Source organism: Penicillium manginii (genome assembly GCF_028828005.1).
Source record: "Penicillium manginii strain IBT 31320 chromosome Unknown utg000007l:1.0-2284322.0:1.0-2285126.0, whole genome shotgun sequence".
NCBI lineage: Eukaryota > Fungi > Ascomycota > Eurotiomycetes > Eurotiales > Aspergillaceae > Penicillium > Penicillium manginii.
Genome location: NW_026643108.1, coordinates 1,303,586 through 1,327,804, shown reverse-complemented (window position 1 = coordinate 1,327,804; position 24,219 = coordinate 1,303,586). Strand labels below are relative to the sequence as shown.

The window sequence follows — 24,219 nt, the reverse complement described above, 5'->3', positions numbered from 1 at the left end:
TATCGACCTCGTCTTTGCATGTAGCAATACTTACATTGGTCTCCTGGGAGCTAAGTGGACGCGGGAAGATGATTACTACAAGGAAACATCAGCCAATTAGTGTCAAAGGCCCATATGCGCATAAGTCTTCAATGAAATGGTTGGTTGATAATTGGGCTTGGCTCGCAGGAGCTTGTGGGTCATAAATAATGATGCAATCATTGGATACCACTAATAGAGTGATATTTACGGAGGAATAATGAGCCAATCGGTGCCACGAATGATCCACATGTGTCACAAAGCCTTAGTAGAAATGATTGGTCCAAATTTGGCTATTAACCCCTAGCTCTGTGGCCCACTATTTTTCGAAGCCCGTGCATTCCCTAATACCCTTCCCTTTCCCCCAAGCCTAGAGGTAAATCTTTTTTATTTTTATTTTTATTTTTATTTTTTCACTCTGGGCTGGCGGGTTAGTTTCCTAAGTTCTTGTGCCTGCCTTTTCGTCGAAATAGGTGCGCTAGCACAGAATCACTAAGCACATGTCCCGGAAAGTCCATTAACAGCCTCGTTACTATGCCGGCTTCGCATAAGAGTAGTCTTATAAATTAAGCTTAAGTATATTCCGTGCCGTTGAAAGCTTGCCGTCCGGTGGCTTCAGTCTCAGTTGTTTTGGGAGGAACGGACCCTTGGTGTCGCACACAGCTGGTGGGGACATCGCGAGAGTTTCTTTGGCTGACTCCATGATTTTCGCTCAGACCCACAAGAGACGATATTTGGGACTGGGTATGCGCTACCATGGCGAGAGTATAGGCTTCCATGGTAATCTGGGTCAAAGGGTTACTATCAACAGAGTCAAGTATGGATACAGGCATGGTGGGTTGTAGCGGTTGTTGCGTCACGCTACTTTCGGCCACTGGGAAGATCTACTTTGTATATGAGCCTTTACATATCGCAAGAGTATGAAATGACGACTAGCTCGATAAGATGGTATGGTAAGAAATCTCGCATGTTTACCTTCGAAACAGAGAATCCAGCCTCAGCAAGAACCTTCGATTATAGACAGAAGTACAGCAATCTGACTTGAGGATAAGATTGGCGAAGAAATGGCTAGGTATACAAGGGTATGCTTCTGCAAAATCGTTGTATGAAGCAAGTGGATATAAAGAATTTCAAATTAGAGGAGATGGCGTGCGGTCAACTTGTAAATTCAGACGGTATGAGCAATCAGCGGGAGAGAGAACCGACGATCACAGTGACAGACCCTGCACACGACACCTGCTAAGTGGCCGCGGTTTACTGATTTGTCACCAAAAGCCAACCATTCCTGGAGCTCCATGGTCACGTGCATCCACGGGACCCAGGCTTGGTCCGGATTCCAGAATGCCCGGCAGAAAGCACTCAGAACCGTCACAACGAAAACTCCTACTACATGTGTTTGTATCTTAAAACTAGTGCAAGCGTATCTTGATACTGTTTAAATAGTTTGAGGGATTTCCTGCGGGTGGGCCGCTCTCATGATATTTTTGTCGACGTAGATCTGATCGTCTGTTTAAGCGTACCTCCACATATGGGAGATATTCCTGGAATACTATGTTCAAACGGAGATACCCACTTTCTATACGTTTAGGAGCCTACAAGCATTGAGGTCGACTAAGGAAAAGTAAAAGGGAAGTCGAATTTTGGAGTACATGCTTGGGTTTGCCACGTTCAGGTACATCGCAATTCAATAATTTCCCGAACATAAAATCGGACCGGTCCATGAGCCGCGCCTCACGAGAACTCAATCTGCAAGAATTTTTCCACCTCCGAAATCAGGTCCTTCTCGATACATTCTACGAGTCTTCCGATCACGTCCGGAAGTGTAATCAATCGTTGGTTCGGTGGATCACGGAGAGGTAATTTAGGCAAAGAAGCTTGAAACGGAGTAGTTTGCTGTGACTGCATTTGCTTTATGCTTGGCTTGGGAAGGGTTTTCTGTAGGAATCTGAGGAGACCACAGAGCTTCTCCGCGCCAGGACTCGAGCCGATGCAGAGGCAAAATTCGATGGCGGCATAAACTATCTCAAGCAGACTATCTCTGTCTTGGGTCAAGCGATGAACAGCGGCGTGACGGATGCTCGCGATGAAATGGCGCAAGTTCTGAACAGGGGTGATATTTGCACAGCATTACTCAGTCGAGATCTTCGATCGATTCTTAGCTAAAAATTTAAAGAATTTATGCAGCTCCAGCGCCTCGGGGCATGTCCAGCCAACAGCCAAAGACTGTGGTAGACGGCATTTTTGAACAAATTGGAAGGCGGAATGCTCGAGGTGATGTTGTAGAGTTTGGAGGATGATATGCTGCGCTCGAAAACGGATAGGCATCAAAGTCAGTCCTAGCATGGGGAACAGAATCTCTACGAACTCTATCGACCGTCATTAGCGAAGGCACTCCGACCTTTAGCTTTAGCTTACCCTTAGCTTTCAATCCCCGGCAATATTCCAAAAAGCGTTTCGAAGACCTTCGACAGTCAATTATAGAATTATCCAATTTCGAGAAAACCCCGAGGTTATTCACCGGTAGCGGATTGATTGTGGAGACCATGAATGCTGAGCAGCAGCGGAGTCTCTATTGGGGCTCGAGGAAACCATGTTCCGACAGCGGAGTCGGCGTCGACATATCTTCATCGATGGTACCTTTTCGGCCGGCTTGTGGGTGTGGGCACACGAAGTACCCTGGTCGTCCTGTGCTGGCAAGTGAAATTAAGATCTGAGCGGCAGGAGGCGTTGCAGTGACTGCGACTTGCGGCGGAAAATATGTCGGCCAGGCTAAGGGAAAGCATTTTTTTCTCACGGAGGCGAGAGCAAAAATTTTGCTGGCGAAGATTTCCGCGGGCGGGCAATCGATCTGCTAAGGCGAGTCTTCCATGGAACGACTCTACATATTAGCTGCGTGAAAACCGTTTCACATCGTTAAGCAATGTTGAGACCAATGATTCGCAAATCGATTGGCCACGGTGCGAGCGAATACTGGCAGACTTTTCAAGCTACGATGATTAAGCTGCCACGGCGAGTGGTCCATGGAATACCACTTCGGTCTAAGCCTCATACCAACTGCGTCGAAGGCCGTTTGACCAAGGTGAATCAACGTTGATGAGAGGAATGATTTGTCACGCATCGCATCATGTCAACCACGGCTCCAGGTGGATCCAGCCACTCCGCCCGCTCTCCACTCCAAACTCTTGAAATTTCTTATTTCAACGTTGAATCAACCGCCTCAACACCCAGCAAAAAGGCGGTCGCTCAGTGCGAATTTCGAATGAAGATCTCTGGGCCCGGCAAAATGTACGCAAGTGGTCGCTGCCGAAAAACGTACCCGGAATGGCATAAAAGACGCTCTTTTCCCGTCGAAAAGAAAAGCAGGGCTTTCCTCCTCACACTCCCGAGCCACTCGGGTGTTCTTTGCAGGATAAGATCTGCGTTACCAATAACTCTTCGCGGTACAGGCCCCGCGTATTCAAGTCTGCCTCGCAGGGGGACGCTGCGTTACCAAGGGAGACCCGCAGGAGAGTGCTGCGTCGACAAGTTCTCCCTCGCAGCAATGAGCCCTGCGATTGTAAGAGTGTGCTCCCTCGCAGCCAATGAGCCCTGTGTTGTATAAATGTGCTTCCTCACAGCCAATGAGCCCTGTGTTGTATAAATGCGCTCCCTCACAGCCAATGAGCCCTGTGTTGTATAACTGTGCTCCCTCACAGCCAATGAGCCCTGCGTTGTATAAATGTGCTCCGCAGGGACGCCTGCGATATCAAGAGTCTCCGCGCTGGAGACCGCCGCGATACCAAGTTCTCCCTCACAGCCTTGAGCCCTGTGATTGTATAATCTTGAGCTTCCATGCAGCCTTGAGCCCTGCGTTATCAAATTTGTGCTTGTTAGGCGACCCGTGGCGCCACGGTGCTCGTCCTGATCCTCTGGCGATTGCAGGCACCTCTTCGTGGTGTCAGAGACTAGTATTCGGGGGAGTGACTCGAAGAAGCCAAGACCTGCTCCAAAGAATCCATAGAAATTAAGAATTCGCTAAGAAACTTTGTGTTTTATGTGATTCAGCCTATTTGTAGAGTTCACTATTCGTGTTCCTTGTTCACGTAGGGTATTTTTTAGCCTTAAATCACGCCCTGGGCTTGGAGAATGAGCATTGTCTTTCATGTGGTGTAAATTAGAATATTGAGTCATGGGGCCGGTTGAGATCTTGGTGTATGATAGCGTGGTGGCCAATGTGGGCGACGGCTGTAATTCAAAGTTGTCTCCATTGGTGGGAATGCTTGTGTTTTGCCTAGGAGCGGCGGTAGAGTTTCTCCGGAGAGGCGAGTATTATGGACATCGAGAGTGGAACATGTTGAGGGTAACGGTTGAGGGTGAGGGGGAAGATGAGGGTTGCAGGTGAGGTTCAACGGTGATTGATGGTGTGTTGATGTTGAGGGCTGGAGGTCAGTGAGGGTTGATGATAACGGGACCGGACCAGTAAGTCCACATGTTAATGTGCAGCGCGGCGCGATTGCCGAGCGGTGAGGTGGCCGCCACCGGTGATCTGACTACCCATCGCCGTCCAACAGATTATTTCCAGCTAGCTCATGTCAAGAGCTAGGGCCACTTAGGAGTCCGAGAAGAAGAGACTTCTTTCGAGAGGGTTCGGCTCGTGGGAGAGTCCTCTCAAGAGGAAATCAGTCACAGGACGGCCTACTGAAGAGCACAGGCGACGCAGAAGGGTACATGTCATATGAGCTGGCTCTTCGTACTACTTCCCTCCTAGTCCAATCATTCTAGGCCTAGACCAGTCTTGAGATAGCCTAGAGAGCCACGCTGCCCCAGTAAGTATTGTTACCATTCGCATATCAGCTGTGCAGAAGGAGTGCGTCCCCGCAGTTTTGATATAGAGTTTGTGCAGGACAGGGCCAAGCCGCACCATAACTTGTATTTGCCTGCTATCGTGTAAAATGTGCTTAGGCAAAATGTACTCAGCTGTGATAAGATAGATATCAAATCCGAATGAACATTAACAACTCTGCGGTTCGGTTAGCACGTAACCAGAGGCGCATCTATAACTTGATGTTTACATAACATGGAGATGGGACATTCATCGAGTAAAATATTGCGCTCATCATCGGTGAGTGGAACGAAATGGCATGACCGCTTGCCGCCCCTCCTGTCGCAATAACGTACGGACCCATGTTGATGAATGTTGAAACGTGTCGTCGGCGCTTTTCTGCGGTATCGCTGCGAGTGTTGAAGCAAGAACAACAGTGAGGGAGGCTTTTGGATATACTCAATCATCAACAAAAAGCCGTGATGTCGCCCAATACTGCTTAAATCAATGGTTGAATCTTAAACCAGCTGCAATCTGAGGGTCAGTGGTGTTGAGACCCTCACAATTTGCAGCAATCATTACATCAGCGCAAGGGTAAGGGCTGGGTACAACTATAAGTACCTGAGCTCTCACCAGCAGAACGGTCGTTCTCAAACATTCCTTTATCATCCTGGGGCAAAAGATATCGAGCACTTCTTGATTTTGTCAGCTGCTGATAATTGGTACGAGACCGAGTGTATTCAACGGCAAATTGCTTTGGACCTGTCCCAATGCAGACGGCGATTCTAAGCTGCCACCATGGCTTGCTTTACAAACGAAGCTGGCAAGCACGTTCTCATCGCTGGAAATTCTGTGTAACCAACTGACCATGTCGTCAAACCGCTGATGCGAAGATGACTGCTTCCCCCCAAACTACGCTATGCTCAATGCAGCCGCAAGCGGAAGAATGCTCCTTTCTCGTGTCGCTACCGAACGATGCGGACTTGACAGCAGTGTTGTAGTTCAGAGGCATTAATTATCTTATTGTTCAAAGGGAAACATTAGGCTATATATACACAACGAGAAGAACAAGTTGATTGGAAGTCAACTTGGCTCTTCGTATAGACAATGCGGAAATTAATTCCGATGGTGCGGTTCGATTCCTGATCTGCACCAGCCTCGTATCACACCACAAGGGAATTCGCAGGGGACAGCTGCGATACCAATTGAACTCTGCAGGAGAGGGCTACGTTAACAAGTTCCCACATAATGCGTTGCTTTCCCGGGTTTGAGTGGGAATTCCCGCTGCGTCCTCTGTATTAACGGCCATACAGGGGTCCTACGCTCGGCGATATTGTCCGGCGTCGTCAGCAGGGTCAAGCACAAGGACCCTTGGACACCATCTGATACTCCCTACCACGGAAGCCTGCAACTAAATATTTTGCCGTTCCAAACATTACGGAGAAGGTTCACGGCTATTGCCTTATCCGAACATGAAGTTGGTCGTATATCATCACCCCAGTCCCATGAAATCTGGGCCTCACATAAGCCTCTCCCACAATCATGAAATATTTCACTAAAATCGAGACCGAGCCCCTATGCGAGTTGATTTCATCGCCTGTCCAGAAGCAGGCTGATCCACCTCAGCCAACTACGACGGGCCCTTCAAGCCTCGATAAGATAGATGCCCAGTACCAGCAAGCAATATGCAGCGTCTTAGAACACACGCGGGCTGGGCGAATGGTGGAAGCCAGCCGGTCACTGCTAAAAATTTCCGAGTGGCTTGTTACTAATGCACGCGATCTTGGTAGGCTGAGCTCCTCTTCATTATTTGACTTTTCTTCGAAAAGGTACAAACTCGATTGGGGGGCAAAGTTGGGCAAATGAGATAGCTGTCATACTAATCGTAATCAGGAATTGGCCCTTTTCTTGCCCCAGGTTTATTTGGCTTTGGCCCTTCTTTTCAAGGCTATAGGCACGTTTCATACATGCATCATTGGATAGCCCGTTTGGGAGGTAGTCTGACGGAGAAGTAAGTGACTAATCGCTTTTACGGTATTACGTAGGACTTCTGCAGGACGACCCACTCCTATATCCTGGTCATCTGCAGCTCTGGAACGACCTTAACCTTTACTGGCTCTGCTTTTGTCAGAAGCAAAAGGATTTGACCCAGGACTTGATTGCGAAGGGGGCGCAGTCGGCGCAAGCGATGCCATTGAGCCAGGTTTACCTTAAGGTCATAGGCATGGAGTTGATCGAAATTTGTGACCAACTTGAGGCGCACGGTCTCGTCGATTACCAGATGGGCATTTGGGAAGAAGAGATCCTCTACGGTAGATGGCTTTCCCTTTTTCAACGGCTTTAACACCCCAGATTTTAATCAAGACAATTTAGTCCTGGATCAATGCCTGGATCTGATGGAGAACAGACCCGAGCTCCTCCGCATAGTGGATAAATGACGAATGTCATCGTCTTCCGAATTATTTCCCGGGAGGTATACCGCGTCCAAATTCCCCTAGAAAATCTTCCCACTCTCCATCTGCAGCGAAACCTAGCAGCCCCCAACCCAGTGGCTATGGCAGCGATCGACAAGTTTAAAATTATCAGTACGCCCAGAGTACCAAATTGCTTCGTTTAAATGCTGTGATAATGTAACTGGGATTCATTCTCTTGACTTATAGCGTTGAAGTGCTGTTCGCTAGAGAATTCGAGTATAATATGCTGCGGGAGGGGGACTGAGGGTAATTAGCGCGACGCTGTCGATAGGACCACCAGGATGTTTACAGGCAAGTTAAAATATGTATCAGATAACTAAATCACTGTACGGTGGGGGTCTGCCGCTGTGAGCGCGTGAGAATAGGTTATTCTGTTATTGGAAGCGAATTCGTGTCCGGTATATTGTAGATCGTCGGCACCCGAAATCGGCTGCAAGATTTGAAACTGAAACGCCACACTCTAAGCTATATAAAATAGCTGCTCGTTAGCCAGGGGATAATTCAGCTTTTTTGGCACATTTTCCAGCTAAACGCTGACCAAAAGAGACCATGTGGTGGTTGTGGAAGAGAAAAAAAAGTTAGGGGGCCGACGCATAAAAGCGCCCTAGTGTGGTGCCGGACTTAACGTATTTCATGGGTGAGCTGGCCACCCGCCCCACTTACGCGTCGCGTGTAGAAACCTCCTTTCTTCAACCATCGCCATGCCACCAATTCGCAATGGAAACCGACAAAAATTGATCTAGCAAGAGGGCAGGATGGTATTTGCCATCCAGGCCTTAAAAGACCAAAAAATATCATCTATCCGCGAAGCTGCGCGTGTTTTCGACGTACCGCGTTCCACATTGCAAACACGGCTCAAGGGCGCAGTTCATCGGCCAATTAAACGCGCAAACAATATGAAATTGACTGCAATTGAAGAGGATTCATTAGAAAACTGGATACTAGACCTTGATTCACGTGGCAAAGCCCCTACACATATGATGGTGAAGGATATGGCCAACATATTACTTGCAGAGCGGCCACATTGTGGTAATATCATTACTGTCGGCAAAAACTGGGTATATGAGTATGTCAAACGTCGGGATGCTCTTAAACCTCGTTTTTCACGTCGATACAATGCACAGCGTGCTTTATGTGAGGATCCAAAGGTTATAAAGGAGTGGTTTCATCTTTTTGCTACCAAAATTGCCGAATATGGTATTCATGATGATGATATTTACAACTTTGATGAAACCGGTTTCGCAATGGGGATCACAAGCACTTCAAAAGTGATTACTGGCAGGGACTTTCATGGGAAGCGAAAGCTCCTACAACCTGGCAACCGGGAGTGGATAACAGTGATTGAGTGTATCAATCGGAATGAGGTTCTACCTCCAACCATTATCTTTAAGGCCAAAAACTTAATGACAGGCTGGTTTAATACTGTGCCTAGAGACTGGCGATTTGAGGTCAGTGATAATGGATGGACAACTGATCCAATTGGTCTCTCATGGCTCGAAGATAACTTCATTCCTTACGTTGTCAAGAGGCGATGTGGTGCCTGGTCAATGCTTGTTATGGATGGTCATGGGAGTCATCTGACCCCAGAATTTGATTCAATATGCATGGCAAATAATATTGTTACAATTTGTATGCCTGCACACTCATCTCACTTATTACAACCTCTGGATGTTGGTTGTTTTGGTATATTGAAGCACTTTTATGGCCAATATGTGCAAGATATGGCCCGTGTCGGAACGACACATATTGATAAGCTTGATTTCCTTGATATCTACCCTGCAGCGCGTGCAGCAACCTTTAAGGCCTCTGTTATTACAGCAAGCTTTACTGGCTCTGGTATTATACCTTATTCGCCAGAGAGAGTGCTACAAAAACTTGATATACGCCCTCCAACACCTACACCACCACCATCGCGTGGTAGTGCTAGTAGTCGTGAATTTGTGCCACATACACCATGCAAATCAGTCAGTTTCAAACGGCAAATATCATCAATTAAACGATTAATTGAGCAGCGATTAAATATGCCTGATAATACACCTGATGATGACCTAGAACAGCAATTAGAGCAGGTCAATAAAGGTGCCCAAAGCTTAGCAAATCAGCTAGCTATTATAACTGCCAATTATAGCCGTTCAATGGCCGAAAATGGACGAAGACAACGCAAGCATGCATTACCTAATGCCCAAATAGCCTACGAAGGTGGCATTAGTGTGGAAGATATGCAAATACGCCTACAATTGGCGAATGAGACCAATATGGCTACATCATCGGCACCTCCGCGAGCAGAGGGATCGGCCAATCAGAGGGCACCACAACGTTGTGGTAATTGCCGTGGGATAGGGCATAAACGTAATAGGTGCCCACTTAGTGATAGCACTTAAATTTTTGCAATTTGATTGGTGTTGGTTGATTTATTTCTAAAAAAAGGTGGTGGTGGTAGGGTGGGTGGCCAGCTCGCCCGGGTGGCCAGCTCACCCATGAAATACGTTATGTCTCAAGTTGATGTTCAGCCAACAACCTGGGTATCTTCTCCCGATCGGAGCAAGCGGGTCCGTGCCCGCTTTACCTGCTTATTTGCCAGGTAGCCTTCTCTAAGATTCGGGGAAAAAGCCGACCAATCGTGCGTGCCATTCGGCTGTCATGGAATCTCGACGTATCAATTGATTCACCTCTAGATGTTATCCTCATTTCATACTAGCTCCGTAGTACTGATAGGCTACTATCTATTGCTAGTGTTCAATTTGCAAGGAAGGCAGTCCCAATATGATTCAAGGGATTCTAAGATAGGACTGAGCCCAAATTACAATTCAATTTGTGCTTACATAGATGAAAGTTAGAAGTCGAAGGCCACCAGCAACGATGGATCTGCCACACATAGGAAGACGGCCCCTGACGGGGCTAGCGCTCTGCTCACTGTAGAGCACGCTGCATAACACAGCGTCAATAAAAGTGCCAAGACAAAAATCAACGGCACGCCGCATCCGATTAGGCGGTCCAAATCCGTCCAATCGACAGCGAAATGATAGAAAGTGCCCACCGCCAGAAGAGAGTTCGATCCTTGCAGGTCGAAAGTCAACAGTATGGCAGACATTGCAGACCATTACAGGCTGCGGGGACGTAGATCTGGTCTCGTTCCGTAAGGACAATCTGTCAGAAAGTTCTCGTTACAGTAAGGACTAGGAAGGGCATAGCCAATTGAGTACTTGAGGGTGCTGATTTTTGAATACTAAGGAAAGCACAGAATATATGCGATGTTGGCTTAGTAATATCGCTTAGAGCCATGCAAATATGTTTGAAAACAGGCATATGAGGGTGCTGAATATTCCTCGGGCGCACTAGTAAACTGCGACCCTCTTTTGTCGACAAGCTGCTAAAAACTTATGATGACAGTAGGTGGTATGGGCCAGTGGGTAAAAGGCGGTGGCTAGGAAATAATCTAAAAAATTTGCCCCTCCCATTGTATGCTAATTTGTAAGTAGAATAGATTACCAATAAATCATGTCTGTCGACCTGTCGCACAAGACTTCTACTTCATACGCTTGGACGTGCTAATTTCATGGAAAGGAGTAAATCGACAGTATACTAAAATTCGTGGTTCTCGTATCGCTGCAACCAAGCCACAACGCCCACCGCCTAGTTTCTTATTGAGAGTGGGCTCAGTGGCAGATAAATATACGATGTCTGTAGATTCGAGCATGAAACCCAATCGGACAAAATGAACTCTGTGAAACGAATCTCCGAAGACGAATCTCCGAAGACATCGCCCCGCCAGCGTACGAGCCAACTCTATTTAGTACTACAAAAGGCAACGCAACAGCCCTTCGTGATGCGCTTAGTGGCTTTCGCAGAGACAAAAAAGCTTTGATTCAAATCATACGCTGCTTCTTCATACCCGAACCGAATGGCACTGATACAAAAAAATATACCTGCTTTCGTGGTTAGAAGATCCCTTGCACTATGGATGGGATGTCCTTGCCAAATTATGGCATGTCAAACATGTCAAACCTCGATCAGTGCACATGATTTTTGACATTCACACCATAGTATGGGCTCATTGGAACAAAGTACCTTTTGAGGCCGGATAGATGAGGCTGCGTTATAATAGGTCTGATTTGAGGATGAATTTGAAGGATGCATTAGTAGGGGGTTCTTGTGAAGAGCTGGTGCTGAAAATACGGGATGGAAACTACTAATGGCTGGGTGGTGTTTTTCTCTTCAAATAGATTGCATCTTTTTGAGAACTTCTTACGCGGGCATGATACATGAATATGCGATTCAGCGAATACATCCCGTTGATTTGAAGGGGTGATTTCGGGGAGGTGCAGACCAGCGAGGAACCTTTTACCACAGTGTTTGGGCTTCCAGTTCACTTGCGTCTGACTCGCCTGTGTACGTTATTCAACTGACAAGGTCTCAACAATCTCCAGCATTGCCTATTCCAGTGTTGAGATCAGCATTTTTCAATATCGCTGAAGATACCTTGATCAATGTGTCGTGCTCCTCCTTGATAATGGTTGGCCCCGAGTGACCGTCGAGTTATCAACGCCGCCGCTCCATGTAGGTTGGCATTTCACCATCCCAATTTAATATATCGTCTGGCATCCATATTATTTTTGCGTCATTATTTGCCGCAAGATGCCAGGAAGTGACACATATGCTTGGTAAATATTCCACGCATAAATGGTTAGATGCGGGGGAAAAGCCGAAACCGCGCTACTTTAATTTTTTTTTGTTTCTAGTAGAGAAATAGGCGAGAAAAATGTGATTGTTGATTTATGGCAGAAAAGCCGATCAGAGAAATCAAACAGACTGTGAGCGCTGATAATGCACTCCCTCCCCTGATCATCGACGTTCCAACGTTGATTGCAGGAATACTCATGGGTAATATCTGTTAAACCATAAACTGGTGGCCTGTATGAAAGAATCTAGAATGAATCTAATGGGGTGAGTTTTGGCTTACTACTGCCAACACTTCTTCCTTGGCATCTACAGCCATTTCTCCAGCATATTGTCACCACCTTCACAATTATCAGGGGTTGGGAATCAGTCAATGGAAAGGGAGGGGATTTCCTAGACGTCTCTTTGATCTTGGTCTCAAGAATACACTGTGCCATCGGGATTTCTTTGTTTTTTTCGCCCAATCATAGTTAACAGACGACGGATGTATGACAAACTACGCCCCACTTTGCTGTGGGTCATGATACCTTTGTCTCTTTGTTTGAATCTGCGGAGCGGATCCACCGAGTTTTGGGTTCCCCCGGGCGTTCTTTGTCTGTTCAGACGATCCTTGGAATGGAGTGAGCTCCCACTATCTTAACTACCAATCAAAAGAGGATCCTTTCTCTAAGTGGAGATTTGCGTTTCTTTGTTCTTAACTCGCCGGTCTGGGCGAGGGTCGACGCTCACGACCGCTGCAGCAAGGAATTTTACAGACAGGCAATGTATAAATAGCTTCTCTGTACCTCTTTCGGTCCTGGATCTCAACCCAAAGGTCTTGAATCATTTGCCAAAAAATTCATCAATCTAATCACGGCTTTTATCAATTTATTGTGTGTTTATTATCTCTCATCACTTCCATGCTGCACCGAGCCCTCAATCCGCCGAAGTTCTAGCGCAGCGTCCCAATGAACATGCGGAGGCAGGTAAGTCGATCTCTTGCTTGCAATATTTGATGCAAAGAGCAGCTAGGTTGACCATCGCAGAGTTAAGCCAGATGATGTTGCGCCGGTCGCTAGTTACGACTAGAATGGTCATGGGAAGATTCTTGCCTTATTACTTTATGTAACTTTTCGCGATAGGGTATACACACACACACACACACACACACAATTCATTAACGCCCGGCGGCTGAGCCGAAAGGGCAACTATCACTAATCTACCAGTACATGCATGTTTGGGTATACCCCGTGTCTCCTTGGAGCCCATACAGTATTTCCTTCCGTATTTGTCGTTTCAGTTTCCAATCTCATAGCTGGTCCCTGTGGGTAAGTATTGGTTAGTAGACTTGCTTGAAGGCGCTTCTTCAAGTGTTCAACATCCTATCCTCGGCAGTTGAAGCGCGTCTACCGTCTGTCACAAGGTCTTGGGGGTTAGTAAGAAGAGGTATTCTATCCATTTGTCGGCAAGCCTAGGTGGCCTCGAGTCGGCCCGTAGCGATCGCAAATCGTATTGAGGCTCGCACGGCTTCCAAATTCGGCTTCCACTTTTGATCATCGGAGGGTGATTTCCCTCCCAAGAAGAAGGACATGTTACTTCGGTGAGTGTGGGTACATTGCAGCATTTCTGTCCGGTGTGCGGTCCATTTCCGACATCGAAAGAGAAAGTGGTCCACAGTTTCTCTTGCTTGTCCACATGCGCATTGATCGGTCTCGACGGCATTGATCCGAAAGAGATATCCATTGAGTCTTGCCATGCCCGTGCGGAGCTGGGCCAACACGCTCGGGTATTTATAGCATTTCAGCCAAGCATTCAGCTTACGTCAATGGGATAAATTTTTGAATTGTGAGGGCTCAAACAAAAAGTACTCTTCAATGATAACTGGCTCAACATTCCATCATTGATTCAAAGCAGCTCTCAGAGACATTGCATTTTGTTCCCGGTGATCCGAAACATGAAAACATTTTCTGGCTGTTCGCATGTTGTCAACAGTCGTGAGGATGACGCAGAAAAGGACCGACGGCGGTTCTCACCATTCATCAATGTGAGCCCGCCCTTTAATGCGAAAGGTAAGGTGACGAGGTGACTCCTTTATATTTCACTCACCAGTGATGAACCCGTACTCCACGCAATAGACACCTTCTTAAATACAGGTAGACACCATGCCATATTGTGACTCTAGATCTCTACCAGCCGTACCACAAAATTCTTCGTTGCCTACCTCGTATATCGAAGAAAATCCATCACCCCTACACAATATCAAGTAGGTACAGTATATAGTACGGCGCGGGACCAATTCACACAGCCCCGTCTCATAGCCAAGTCCCTTATATAGGGAGTGAACTATTAGATCGCTTATTCTTTTGTGGAAGAGCCGTCAGTCATCATCCTTGTCTTTGCAGCGGTGAATAAAAATAAGAGACTGATTTTGCATCTGTGATGAACCTAGGTAGAGCATATTGTAAGTGGTACAGTAACATCAAAGGACGATGACAATAGATCGTTTTTAGCTAGTTTAGGCCAAGGCCTAGGGTCACTTAGAAAGAGACTTATTCCAAGAGGGTTAGGCTCATGGGAAAATCCTTTCAAGAGGAAATCAGTCACAGGACGGCCTACTAAAGAGCACAGGCGATTCAGTACGGTACACGTCATGTGAGCTGGCTCTCCGTACTAATTCCCTCTCAGTCCAATCATCCTAGGCCTAGATCAGTCTTGAGATAGCCTAGAGAACCACGCTGGCCCAGTAGGTATTTTTTCTATTCGCGTATCAGCTGTGCAGAAGAAGTGGATCCCTGCAAGTTTGATAGAAAGTTTGTACATGACAGGGCCAAGCTGTACAATAACTTGTATTTGCCTGCTATAGTGTACAATGGGATGGGGGAAATCTACTCTGCTGCGATGTGGTAGATATCAAGGCTGAACGAACGCGTGTGCGGTTTGGCTAGCACGTAACCAAAGGCGCATCCGTAACTTGGTGTTTGAATCATCCGGGGATAGAGCATTCTTCGACCGAATAATGCGCTCATCATCGGTGAGCAGAATAACATGGCATAACCACTTGCCGCCCCTCCTGTCACGATGACATGTATACCCATGTTGATGAATGTTGAACGTGTCGTCGGCGCTTTTCTGCGGTATCGCCGTGCGTGTTGAAAAAAGAAAAACAGTGAGGGAGGCTTTTTATATACTCAATAATCAACAGAATGCACAAAAACCCGTGATGTAGTCGAATACTGCTTCAATCAAAGGTTAAACGTTAAGTCAACTGCAATTTGAGGGCCAGCGGTGTTGAGACCCTCACAATTAGGCAGCAATCATGACATCAGCGCAAATGTAGGATCTGCGTACAATGCTATAAGTACCTGGGCTTTCGCCAGCAGAACGGTTGTTCTCATCCTGCAAAGAATACCGAGCACTTCTCGACTTTGCCAGCTGCCTCCGGTATGGAATGACCCGAACCCAAACCGTGATGCCCTTGTGATCGAGCTGACCCGTTGTATCCTTCTAGTCTGCCTACGCTCGACATTGAAATCCGTAATCGGCAGGTAGGTTTGATTACCCGATAATTCGACGCCATGCTAACGTGGAGAATCTATCATACCAGTTCTCACCTTGGAGTTTAATCCAAGGAACTGGAATGGTCTCAATAATACATTCAGATTGCGAAGTCTGTTAGTTATAAGAGCCTATAAGCTACCTACTGATGGCTTATCATAGATCAAAACCATTCACTACCAGTTTTCTCAACCAAACTCAAATGCCGCATGCAGCAGTAGCTGTCAAAGTAAGTTTCAATCATTATGGCAGTTTTGAGAGTAGTTAGCCTGTGCTGACATCTCTCTGTACATATAGGAAGTCGACTGTTTTAACATGAGCCAGCCCATGTATTGCAAGTTGCCCCATGCCTCGCAACTGCCTATTCCCAGCGCCTGAGACTAAATTTTGATTCTCAGTACATAATATGTCTATACGCTTTTAACATCTTCTATGTCACTTGTATCGCTTTCTTTGTTTTTTTTCTGGGGTAGCTTGGCTTTTTTGTAGGAGACTGTTAGGGATCCTTTGTCAATTAAAGAAGCTCATCAGAGATAAGAGACCTGCTGCTGACGGCCTTCTTTCCTGAATATCCTTAAATGATATCTGCTATGTTACAAGGATAGCATTCTTGGCCTCTGGGTCCCTGCGAAGCTGGCCCCTTTTATAATTAAGAAGGGTGATTTCTGCTTATCGCTTTTCTGAAACCTTTTCAGATATTGCGTGACTGACTCTCGTGATGCTCTTTGCTTGATAAAGGCCGCCGCCTGCACAATCGCGAGCGGTATAAATTCTAGAGCTGCAGCTAACTGAGCAATTGCGGAGCGGTCAGATTGCGCGCCGACCTTCATCTCAAAGAGCGAGATCGCGTGGGGTTCGTTCATTGGCTCCACCGGAATGATGTTATAATCTTCCACGGTTCTCAAAGCCACTTATCTACTCCGACTTGTCATCAAAATACAGCCCATCGAGTCCTGACAGAGATAATACGATATAGACCGTTGATACACCACGCTCTGATCATCTTCGATGCTGGACTGTGTTAAGGGCATTGCATGGAAGAAATTATCGTCGTCAAGATTATCCAGGACGAGAATCCACTTTCCAGTCTTCACATCGTTCAGCCAACCATGGAGTAGTTTGAGAATGGTTGCCTTGGGATCCTGCCGACCTGGTATGTTGGCTCGGTCAACAATCTCCCGGCAACTCTGCTCAAAGCACGTTGCATTGCTCGCATGAATCCAGAAAACCCATGTATCAGGCGATCGATCTCGAACTCGATGCCCTGGCAGTCTAGGAGCTTTGGCAATGAATTCACAGGTCCCTGGCTTCGCTGATCCTCGGTCTCACCTGGACCCCAGAAAGCCAGTCTAGACCCAGACGTTGCTGTCTTTACATTTCTGCGAATGAGACAGCTTGGAAATATGCATCCGATCACCAGCCACAGCAGTGGAGGGGGGGGGGTTATAGATCTGAAGCCTGACCTGTGATTGGTGGGCCCATACGCCGACGGGGGCCTGTGACGTATGAATACGCTTGGCCAAGCCACTTCGGGCCTAGCGGTGCATGCCGACCCAGGTTTCGCGTGGACGCTTCCTCCATCAGAACCTGGAAGTCTGGTCCTGCCCGGTTTTCACTTCTTCCTCATCCCCTGGTGCGACTCTGTGCTCATCACCCAGCATTTTTCAGCCACAACTGGATCCTAATTTCCTCCTCCAATCCTGTCTAACCGTGCCACACTGACCCTCCTGGAGATCTGATTGTCGCTTGACTCTCCGCCAATCACACCCCACAGCCCCCGTCGCAAGGCGGCAAACGTCAACTTTCTCTTCGCATGATCGATCTTTTCCTCTCTCCACGCATTCCCGATATGGACCAGCAGCCCTAGATCAGCATGACGTATCTCTGCCCACCTACCGGGGTGACCCACAGCTCGTTCTTCTATCTTTCAACTGGAAACGCTACCGCAACTGGTTCTCACATTCCCTAGCGACGACGAGTGAGAAGCCATGAACAGTCCACCTCCGTCGATGCCAGACGACCATGTCGCTGGTCGTCGAGCCCGTGAAGTGTATCGCTATTTTCGCCCTGAAAAACGACTCGGCGCGATTCTTGAGAAGGAGACCAGCAGCAGTGAAGATAACACCACTTCTGATGGGCTCAGATCCTCGACTTCCTCGTCAAACCGAGAGCAATCACCCGCGACGCCTCCGTCTTCTGCTCCTTCGCAGACAGAACTCGTTTCACCACCGAACTCCATGCAGGCTATGCCCGAGTCTCTGATCCTTGGTGACGCCAATTCTACCCTCAACTCCTTTGCGCAGCTAGCTGCGTTGCGACTGGACGTGGACCGCGCTTTCATCAGCTTTTCAGATCGGGATTCGCAATTCATTATTGCCCAGTCTGCACAAACCACCGACAGCACTAACAAATATGATGGACTCAGCGGAGGTATCTACGCGGGCTGCTCAACTCTTGATGTGAGCACATGGAACATGTGCCAAGACACCATTGCGTTGCCAGCCTCTCGCCGTGAAAAAGGTGACTATGAATTTATCATATCCAACGACATGGCGCAGGACGACAGATATCAACAATTACCTCTTGTTCAGAAGAAGCCTGCTTTTCGATTTTTCGCCGGAACGCCTCTAACAACCGACAGCGGTATCAATGTTGGCTGCTTCTTTGTGCTTGATACGAAGCCTCGCGTTGCGTTCTCTGAGAAGGACAAAATTACGATGGGTCAGATGGGCATGCTAATCATGGACTTGTTGAAAGTCAGTCGTCAAGCCTCGGAAGGGAGGCGCGCTTCTCGATTAACGCAAGGAATGAATCACTTCGTGGAGGGTCGATCGAGCTTCCAAAGTGATTTTGACACAATCAAATTACTCAATCGAGAATCAAGCACTTCATCCGGGAGCAGAAGACGGTTGCATCGCCGCAATACCGGCAGTGTTTCCTCTCGTTTCTCTCGATCGAGTAGCGCTAGCGCTCATTCTGCCAATTCAGACTCCGATGCAGAGGTTCCATTCCTTGCTTCCAGCTACCATTCGTCGCATTCTGCCAGCTGGTCAGCGGAAGACAAGGCAAATGACGAAATGAACCCCGAAAAGGACACCACATGGACTTTCCGGCGTGCGGCCAACCTCATTCGTGAAAGTTTAGAGCTTGGTGAGAACAGTGGCGTCGCTTTCCTGGAGGCCGGCAACAATTTCCTACCTCATCGCACGAGCGACAGCGAATCATCCAGCTCACCTGAAAATGAGACCATAGCTTCCATTCTCAGCATATCTACGGCTGAAACCCCATACGGTACAGCTCAAGAGTCGTCTGTTCCATATCCCGTTGCGAACATGAGCGAAGACTTCTTGCATCGGCTTCTCCGGAGGCATCGTCGAGGAAAGATCTTTTTTTCTTCATCGTGACGGTCAGCTTTCAAGCTCTGACAGTGAAGACAATTCAAAGAGCACCGATCCATTTGGGCGAAGAGATTCTATCAAACCAAAGAATTACAAAGCTATGAAAGCGAAAGACAATAAGCTGCTCAACTTGTATTTTCCAAGTGCCTCTCAGGTCATGTTCGTGCCACTGTTGAGCGCTGCTTACTCCCAGTGGTATGGTGGCTGTTTCTGCTGGAACAATGTTGAAAGTAATGTGTTTGACCCTTCGGTCGAGCTCAGCACCGTGGTGAGCTTCGGGTCGTCTATCATGGCTGAATGCAGTCGAATCGAGTCTCTAATCTCTGACCGCCAAAAGGCCGACTTTTTGGGCAGTATTTCGTAAGTCTTGGCCCGATGCACCTGCTCATCCTGTTGGTTACTAAATGAAATACCCAGGCACGAATTGCGAAGTCCTCTCCATGGAATCATGGCGGCGACAGAAATATTGCAAACGACTACACTCAACCAATACCAAGGGTCACTCATGGAAACTGTGACTGCCTGTGGGCGAACCTTGCTTGATACTATGAATCAGGTTCTGGACTACAGCAAAGTACTGTCGTTGCGAAAGCGCCTGCGAAACACCGAAAAGGGTCGGGTCTCATCGTCCGAGCTCAAAAAGCTACATCGGTCGGCTGCACATCTGGACACCTACATCCCCACAGACATCTCCGTTCTGGCGGAGGAAGTCATAGATGGAGTTTGTGTGGGTCATTTCCACAGCCGCAAACCTGCGTCGGCGCGGTCTCTACAGTCTAGCGATGAGACCAACGATGCGTCTTCAGAAACAAGCCTTTCGCAGTCCAATATCGACGTGAAAATCGACATCGCGCCGAACAATTGGATCTACCAAGTGCCACCCGGAGCAATCCGACGCATCATCATGAACATTTTCAGCAATGCAATGAAATACACCGAAGCAGGTTCCGTATCCTTGAAGTTGGACATTGAGCCTTCTCGAAATGTTACCCAAGAGGACACGATCACCTTGACTGTGGCAGACACAGGCAAAGGCATCTCGGAGGAGTTTATACGCTCCAAGTTATTCGTGCCTTTTGCTCAGGAGGATTCACTAGCTACCGGTTCTGGTCTCGGCCTTTCGATTGTGCGCAGTCTGCTCAAACCATTTGGAGGAACTTTCAATATCCAGAGCCAAGTCGGCCATGGTACCACAGTGAAGGTGATGATACCGCTTGTCCACTCGGACCAAGAAATTGAGACTTTGGAATTCAGATCTCGCTCTACACAAGACATTACCGACCCCTCTACTGATCTGCGTCTTTTGCGTCAGTCTCACGCTGGGAAATCAGTAGCCATCATCGACAACAATCTTCAAGATTTGTCCAGCTCGCCCTCGTCGGCGTCTCTCGGGCGTTATCTGACGGCGTGGTACGGGCTCAAGATAGTGTCACCTTCTTCGGACACTGCTATCGATATTTTGCTCCTTGATGGTGCCTCAGTGGCAAATGGCAAAGTTAACGAAGCGCTTTCTGATTGTGAGTCTGCTCTTCTCCTCTTGAGCAACGATTATTTGGCCCGTGACTCACTCCACTCGGTATCATCATGCGGTGCCCGACATGTGGATGTCATTCCACGTCCATATGGTCCTCATAAACTCGCGCGCTTTATTCAAAGATGTCTAGACCACAGACCCAACAAACCGGCACTGAAAAGTTTCTCATTCCCCAAGCCATCAGCCGAATCGACCGAAGACGAAGGCCCAGGGCCTTCCTGCGCAAATTCAAGCGACCAAGCGGAGGCTGCCGTTCAAGAGACTGAAAAACTTTCTATGGTCATCCCACATAGATCAAAGGACACGTCAAGAGAAGCCTCTGAGGAAGCCTCTGAGGAACGCGAGTCAACAAGTGATCAACGGGCCGCCAGAATTCTGGTCGTCGAGGACAATAAGATCAATCTAAACTTGATGCTCACATACTTGAAAAAGCGCGAGCTCGCCAGTCTAGACTCGGCGGAGAACGGCAGTGAAGCTCTTGATGCCGTGAAGGGTGCTGAGGACGGCTACGACATAATTTTCATGGGTACGTAACGCTTCATCAAGTATATATCTTGGTTTTACCACAAGCTAATCATTCATCAGACATCTCAATGCCTGTCATGAACGGCTTCGAAGCTACCAGAGCAATTCGCTCCTTTGAAAGGGGGCGCAGCAAGAGCAACAAGCCTTGCAAAATCATTGCCTTGACAGGGCTGAGCAGTACTCTCGACGAAGCGGAGGCCCTCAATTCAGGCATGGACTTGTTCCTGACAAAGCCTGTTGCTTTCAAAGAAGTCAAGAAGATCCTAGAACGCTGGAACGAGACGAAACTTGGAGGTGAAGGAGGCTTGAAACCTCTTGGTGACTCTGCATAATCTTCGACAATTGGCGTTCGGCTCATGTATTACGATTATACTCATGATCACATTCGCATTCATGTCTCATATTATCAGTCTGTATATAAACCTCCATATGTTCACAACCGCCTCTCAGGAAGAGGCATAATATTCTTGTGCACACATTGTACAAATACAATCCAACACGATACATAACCTATCACGACTAATATTCCACGTCCATGGCCCTCTAATTTGAAGGACTTCAGACTTTTATACACACATGTTTTTATTGTCAGGACCACCATTAACAGTCCCCTCCTTTAATTCCCTCATCCGCCGAATCGACGCTCGAACAGGGTGTGACCCAAAGGCAACCGTCAGATTCTGCAGCAAATCCACATAATCAATAGCCGTGAGCTTCGGAAGCTTTAACGAAGCTCAGCCTGAAAAGGATTCTTTGACTAGGATTTTGGTTGCGGATTTAGCTTTGTAAGCCGATTGGGGAAAGCTCTATAGCTAAAAGAGAGCTGAAAAAAAGAGACGAGCTTGCGAGAAAGGGTCTTCCAATTCCAAGCTGGGATGGCGTTGCTGAATTCGGTTTTCAGTAACGTTCGCGAACTAAATCTGCAAAAGCGATTGCATATAACTAGTAGCTCGTCATCTCTCACGCAGTCAAGTCTCGATTTTGTCCCTCCCACCCCCGCTGTATATAGAAACCAGCATTACAATATACAGACACATTGCCTCCCTACAAGGGAGCGCGGGCGGGCCTTCTCTGACGCTACAGTCTAATGCGTTTACGCATAAGACCGCAGCGACAGGTGACCCGTCACGGCCAAACTATACACGTTCCTGTTCCCATCTTGATTGCGAGAGGTCACCAATAAATAATCATTAATATTGATCATTCGGTTGACTCCATTCGATGGCTAGTTTACTAGCTGTTGGGACAAAATGTCGGAACAGAAATGCACGTCCAATCAGGTCCATGGGTAGTTGTCTGAATTGTTATGCTCGTATCCATACAAACTTGTATGGGTGTGAACATGACTAACCTCGGCTAGTCTATAAACAGCAAACTAATACACATCCTTACAATAGCCCCCTCAAGGCGGACAGGCTCTTATCACTCGAATCACCGACGTAGTCGGCCAGCTGTTGGATATGGGGGCCAAGGTCAACCTGCAGCCACCAACTGATGAAGACCGCGAGAATACTACACGAACCCATACCCTCGCACGCGAAGCAACGGAAGAGAGCTGCGAAGTTAACTCCCCACCCTGGGCGCAAGTCCAGCTCCGGGCGTCAGCGTTGCGATGGGCTCGGGCGATTGCGAAACAACACCAGAAGGACAACTTCCATCTGTGGACCACTGGCCAGTTTACACGCCAGCTGGATTCGGCGCTCCCAGGACCCAACACAAAGATGCTGTATGATGGTCTGGATCGGGAGAAAGCATCGATACTAGCTCAACTCCGCACGGGACATGCCAGGCTGAAGTGATATCTTTATCGAATCGGCGTAGACGAAAGTGATTGGTGCGAATGTGGAATTGAGCGTGAAACAGTCCCGCATTTCTTGCTTCGATGCACACAGTGGAATGAGCAACGTCGTGCGCTGAGTGAAGACGCGGGTCCAAGCTTCGGTAGTCTGTCGCAGATGCTAGGAGGTAAACCTGGGATTGTAGAGGACGCGAGTGAACCGAATGGAAGAGCATGGAAACCCGACATCAAGACTGTCAAAGCCGTCATCGCGTTTGCAATAGAGACAGGACGGTTGGCCAATAAAGGGTGAGGAGGAGGAAGATCTGAATCGAGGACCGCGCATGTGGTGATGCTGTCAAATGTCCATATCCTATGGAGCAGTGCACACTAGCTAGGGGGGCTACATACGACCTAAGGTCGTGAAAAGCCTGAGGAATAAATGAATAAAATGAATAAATAAAAGAAAGTGCTATCGCCGCAGGCTTTGAAAGACAATGAGTTCAAACTTCAAGTTTGCTAAAGGAACATTGGAATCATCTAAGTTGGATGGCAGTCCAAACTAGGCGTTTCTAAACCCTAAAACCTAAACCGCTTATAGATTGATGAAGTGAAAAAGCTAATGCCTCGAAACAAATTACTCCTCGAAACAAATTACTCCCCGAAACGCTTCGCAGATGGAAAATATTCTAGGATTTGGGTTCAGATTTGTCTACCCAGCGTGGTAGAAATAGTCGATTGCTGAGCGAGCACAAACCACCCTGGCCCTCAGGCTACCTATCTCATCTTCTAAATAAATGGGGCCAGTTTCCAGCCTAATATCAAGAGCTTCGGGATACTGTACTACTGTCATGCTAGCTTCTCCAATTTTTCGACAACTTTTTACAATTCTGTAAAAGCCCAAAATCATCGCTGCGCCTTGAAGAGGGTTTGCAAACGACATTAACGTATTCATCTTCCTATCTAGGCTATAGAACGAACCGTTAATACAGTAATTGATTCCACAAGAGGGTTCGGGCATTGCACCCGCCTAACCTAGGAAACAATGTACAGAACTAATCATGATCAAGACTTACAGAGCTTGTTCCATTTCATCAACAGCCTTTTCAGCCCGTTCGACAAATGTATAGAGAGTGATCGAGCTAGTCACTCGATTTTCTTCGTAATCCGTCTCAAGCAGTTGGGAGAATATTGCCATATCTATGTTCTGCTTGAGCTCTGTCTCAATTTTTTTGGTTTCCATGACTTTATGCAGATGTATAACGCAAAAGCTGAGATAGAATGATAATTGTCTTTATTATTAAGCGTGAATCTGTCGGCCATAAAATTCATAGAATGGAATACTGAGAAAGAGGGAGTTTTTTAAATTTTTTATTTTTTTTGAGGCAGAAATAAAGGGTTTATAGTCTATGACGACGGCACTCGAGTGGAAAGACGGTGCCACCCTAGAGATGAGAAGGAGGGTTGCTTAGTAAGAAACA

At 47.4% G+C, this 24,219-nt stretch overlaps 3 protein-coding genes across 3 annotated transcripts; 2 read left to right on the top strand and 1 right to left on the bottom strand.

The window, feature by feature from the left end:
- Positions 1-590: 590 nt before the first annotated feature.
- N7533_010418 (uncharacterized protein) lies at positions 591-851 on the bottom strand (the record flags this gene model as incomplete). The annotated part of the gene is made up of 1 exon (XM_057107068.1): positions 591-851. The coding sequence occupies one exon, from the start codon at positions 849-851 to the stop codon at positions 591-593; it is 261 nt and encodes an 86-aa protein (XP_056956285.1).
- A 16,641-nt stretch (positions 852-17,492) lies between these two features.
- Positions 17,493-21,293, top strand: N7533_010417 (hybrid sensor histidine kinase/response regulator; the record flags this gene model as incomplete). The annotated part of the gene is made up of 4 exons (XM_057107067.1): positions 17,493-18,815; positions 18,847-19,262; positions 19,320-20,962; positions 21,022-21,293. 4 exons carry the CDS (start codon positions 17,493-17,495, stop codon positions 21,291-21,293), a joined length of 3,654 nt encoding a protein of 1,217 aa, XP_056956284.1.
- Positions 21,294-22,211: 918 nt separating this feature from the next.
- Positions 22,212-22,760, top strand: N7533_010416 (uncharacterized protein; the record flags this gene model as incomplete). The annotated part of the gene is made up of 2 exons (XM_057107066.1): positions 22,212-22,241; positions 22,359-22,760. The coding sequence occupies 2 exons, from the start codon at positions 22,212-22,214 to the stop codon at positions 22,758-22,760; spliced, it is 432 nt and encodes a 143-aa protein (XP_056956283.1).
- Between the last annotated feature and the right edge of the window lie 1,459 nt (positions 22,761-24,219).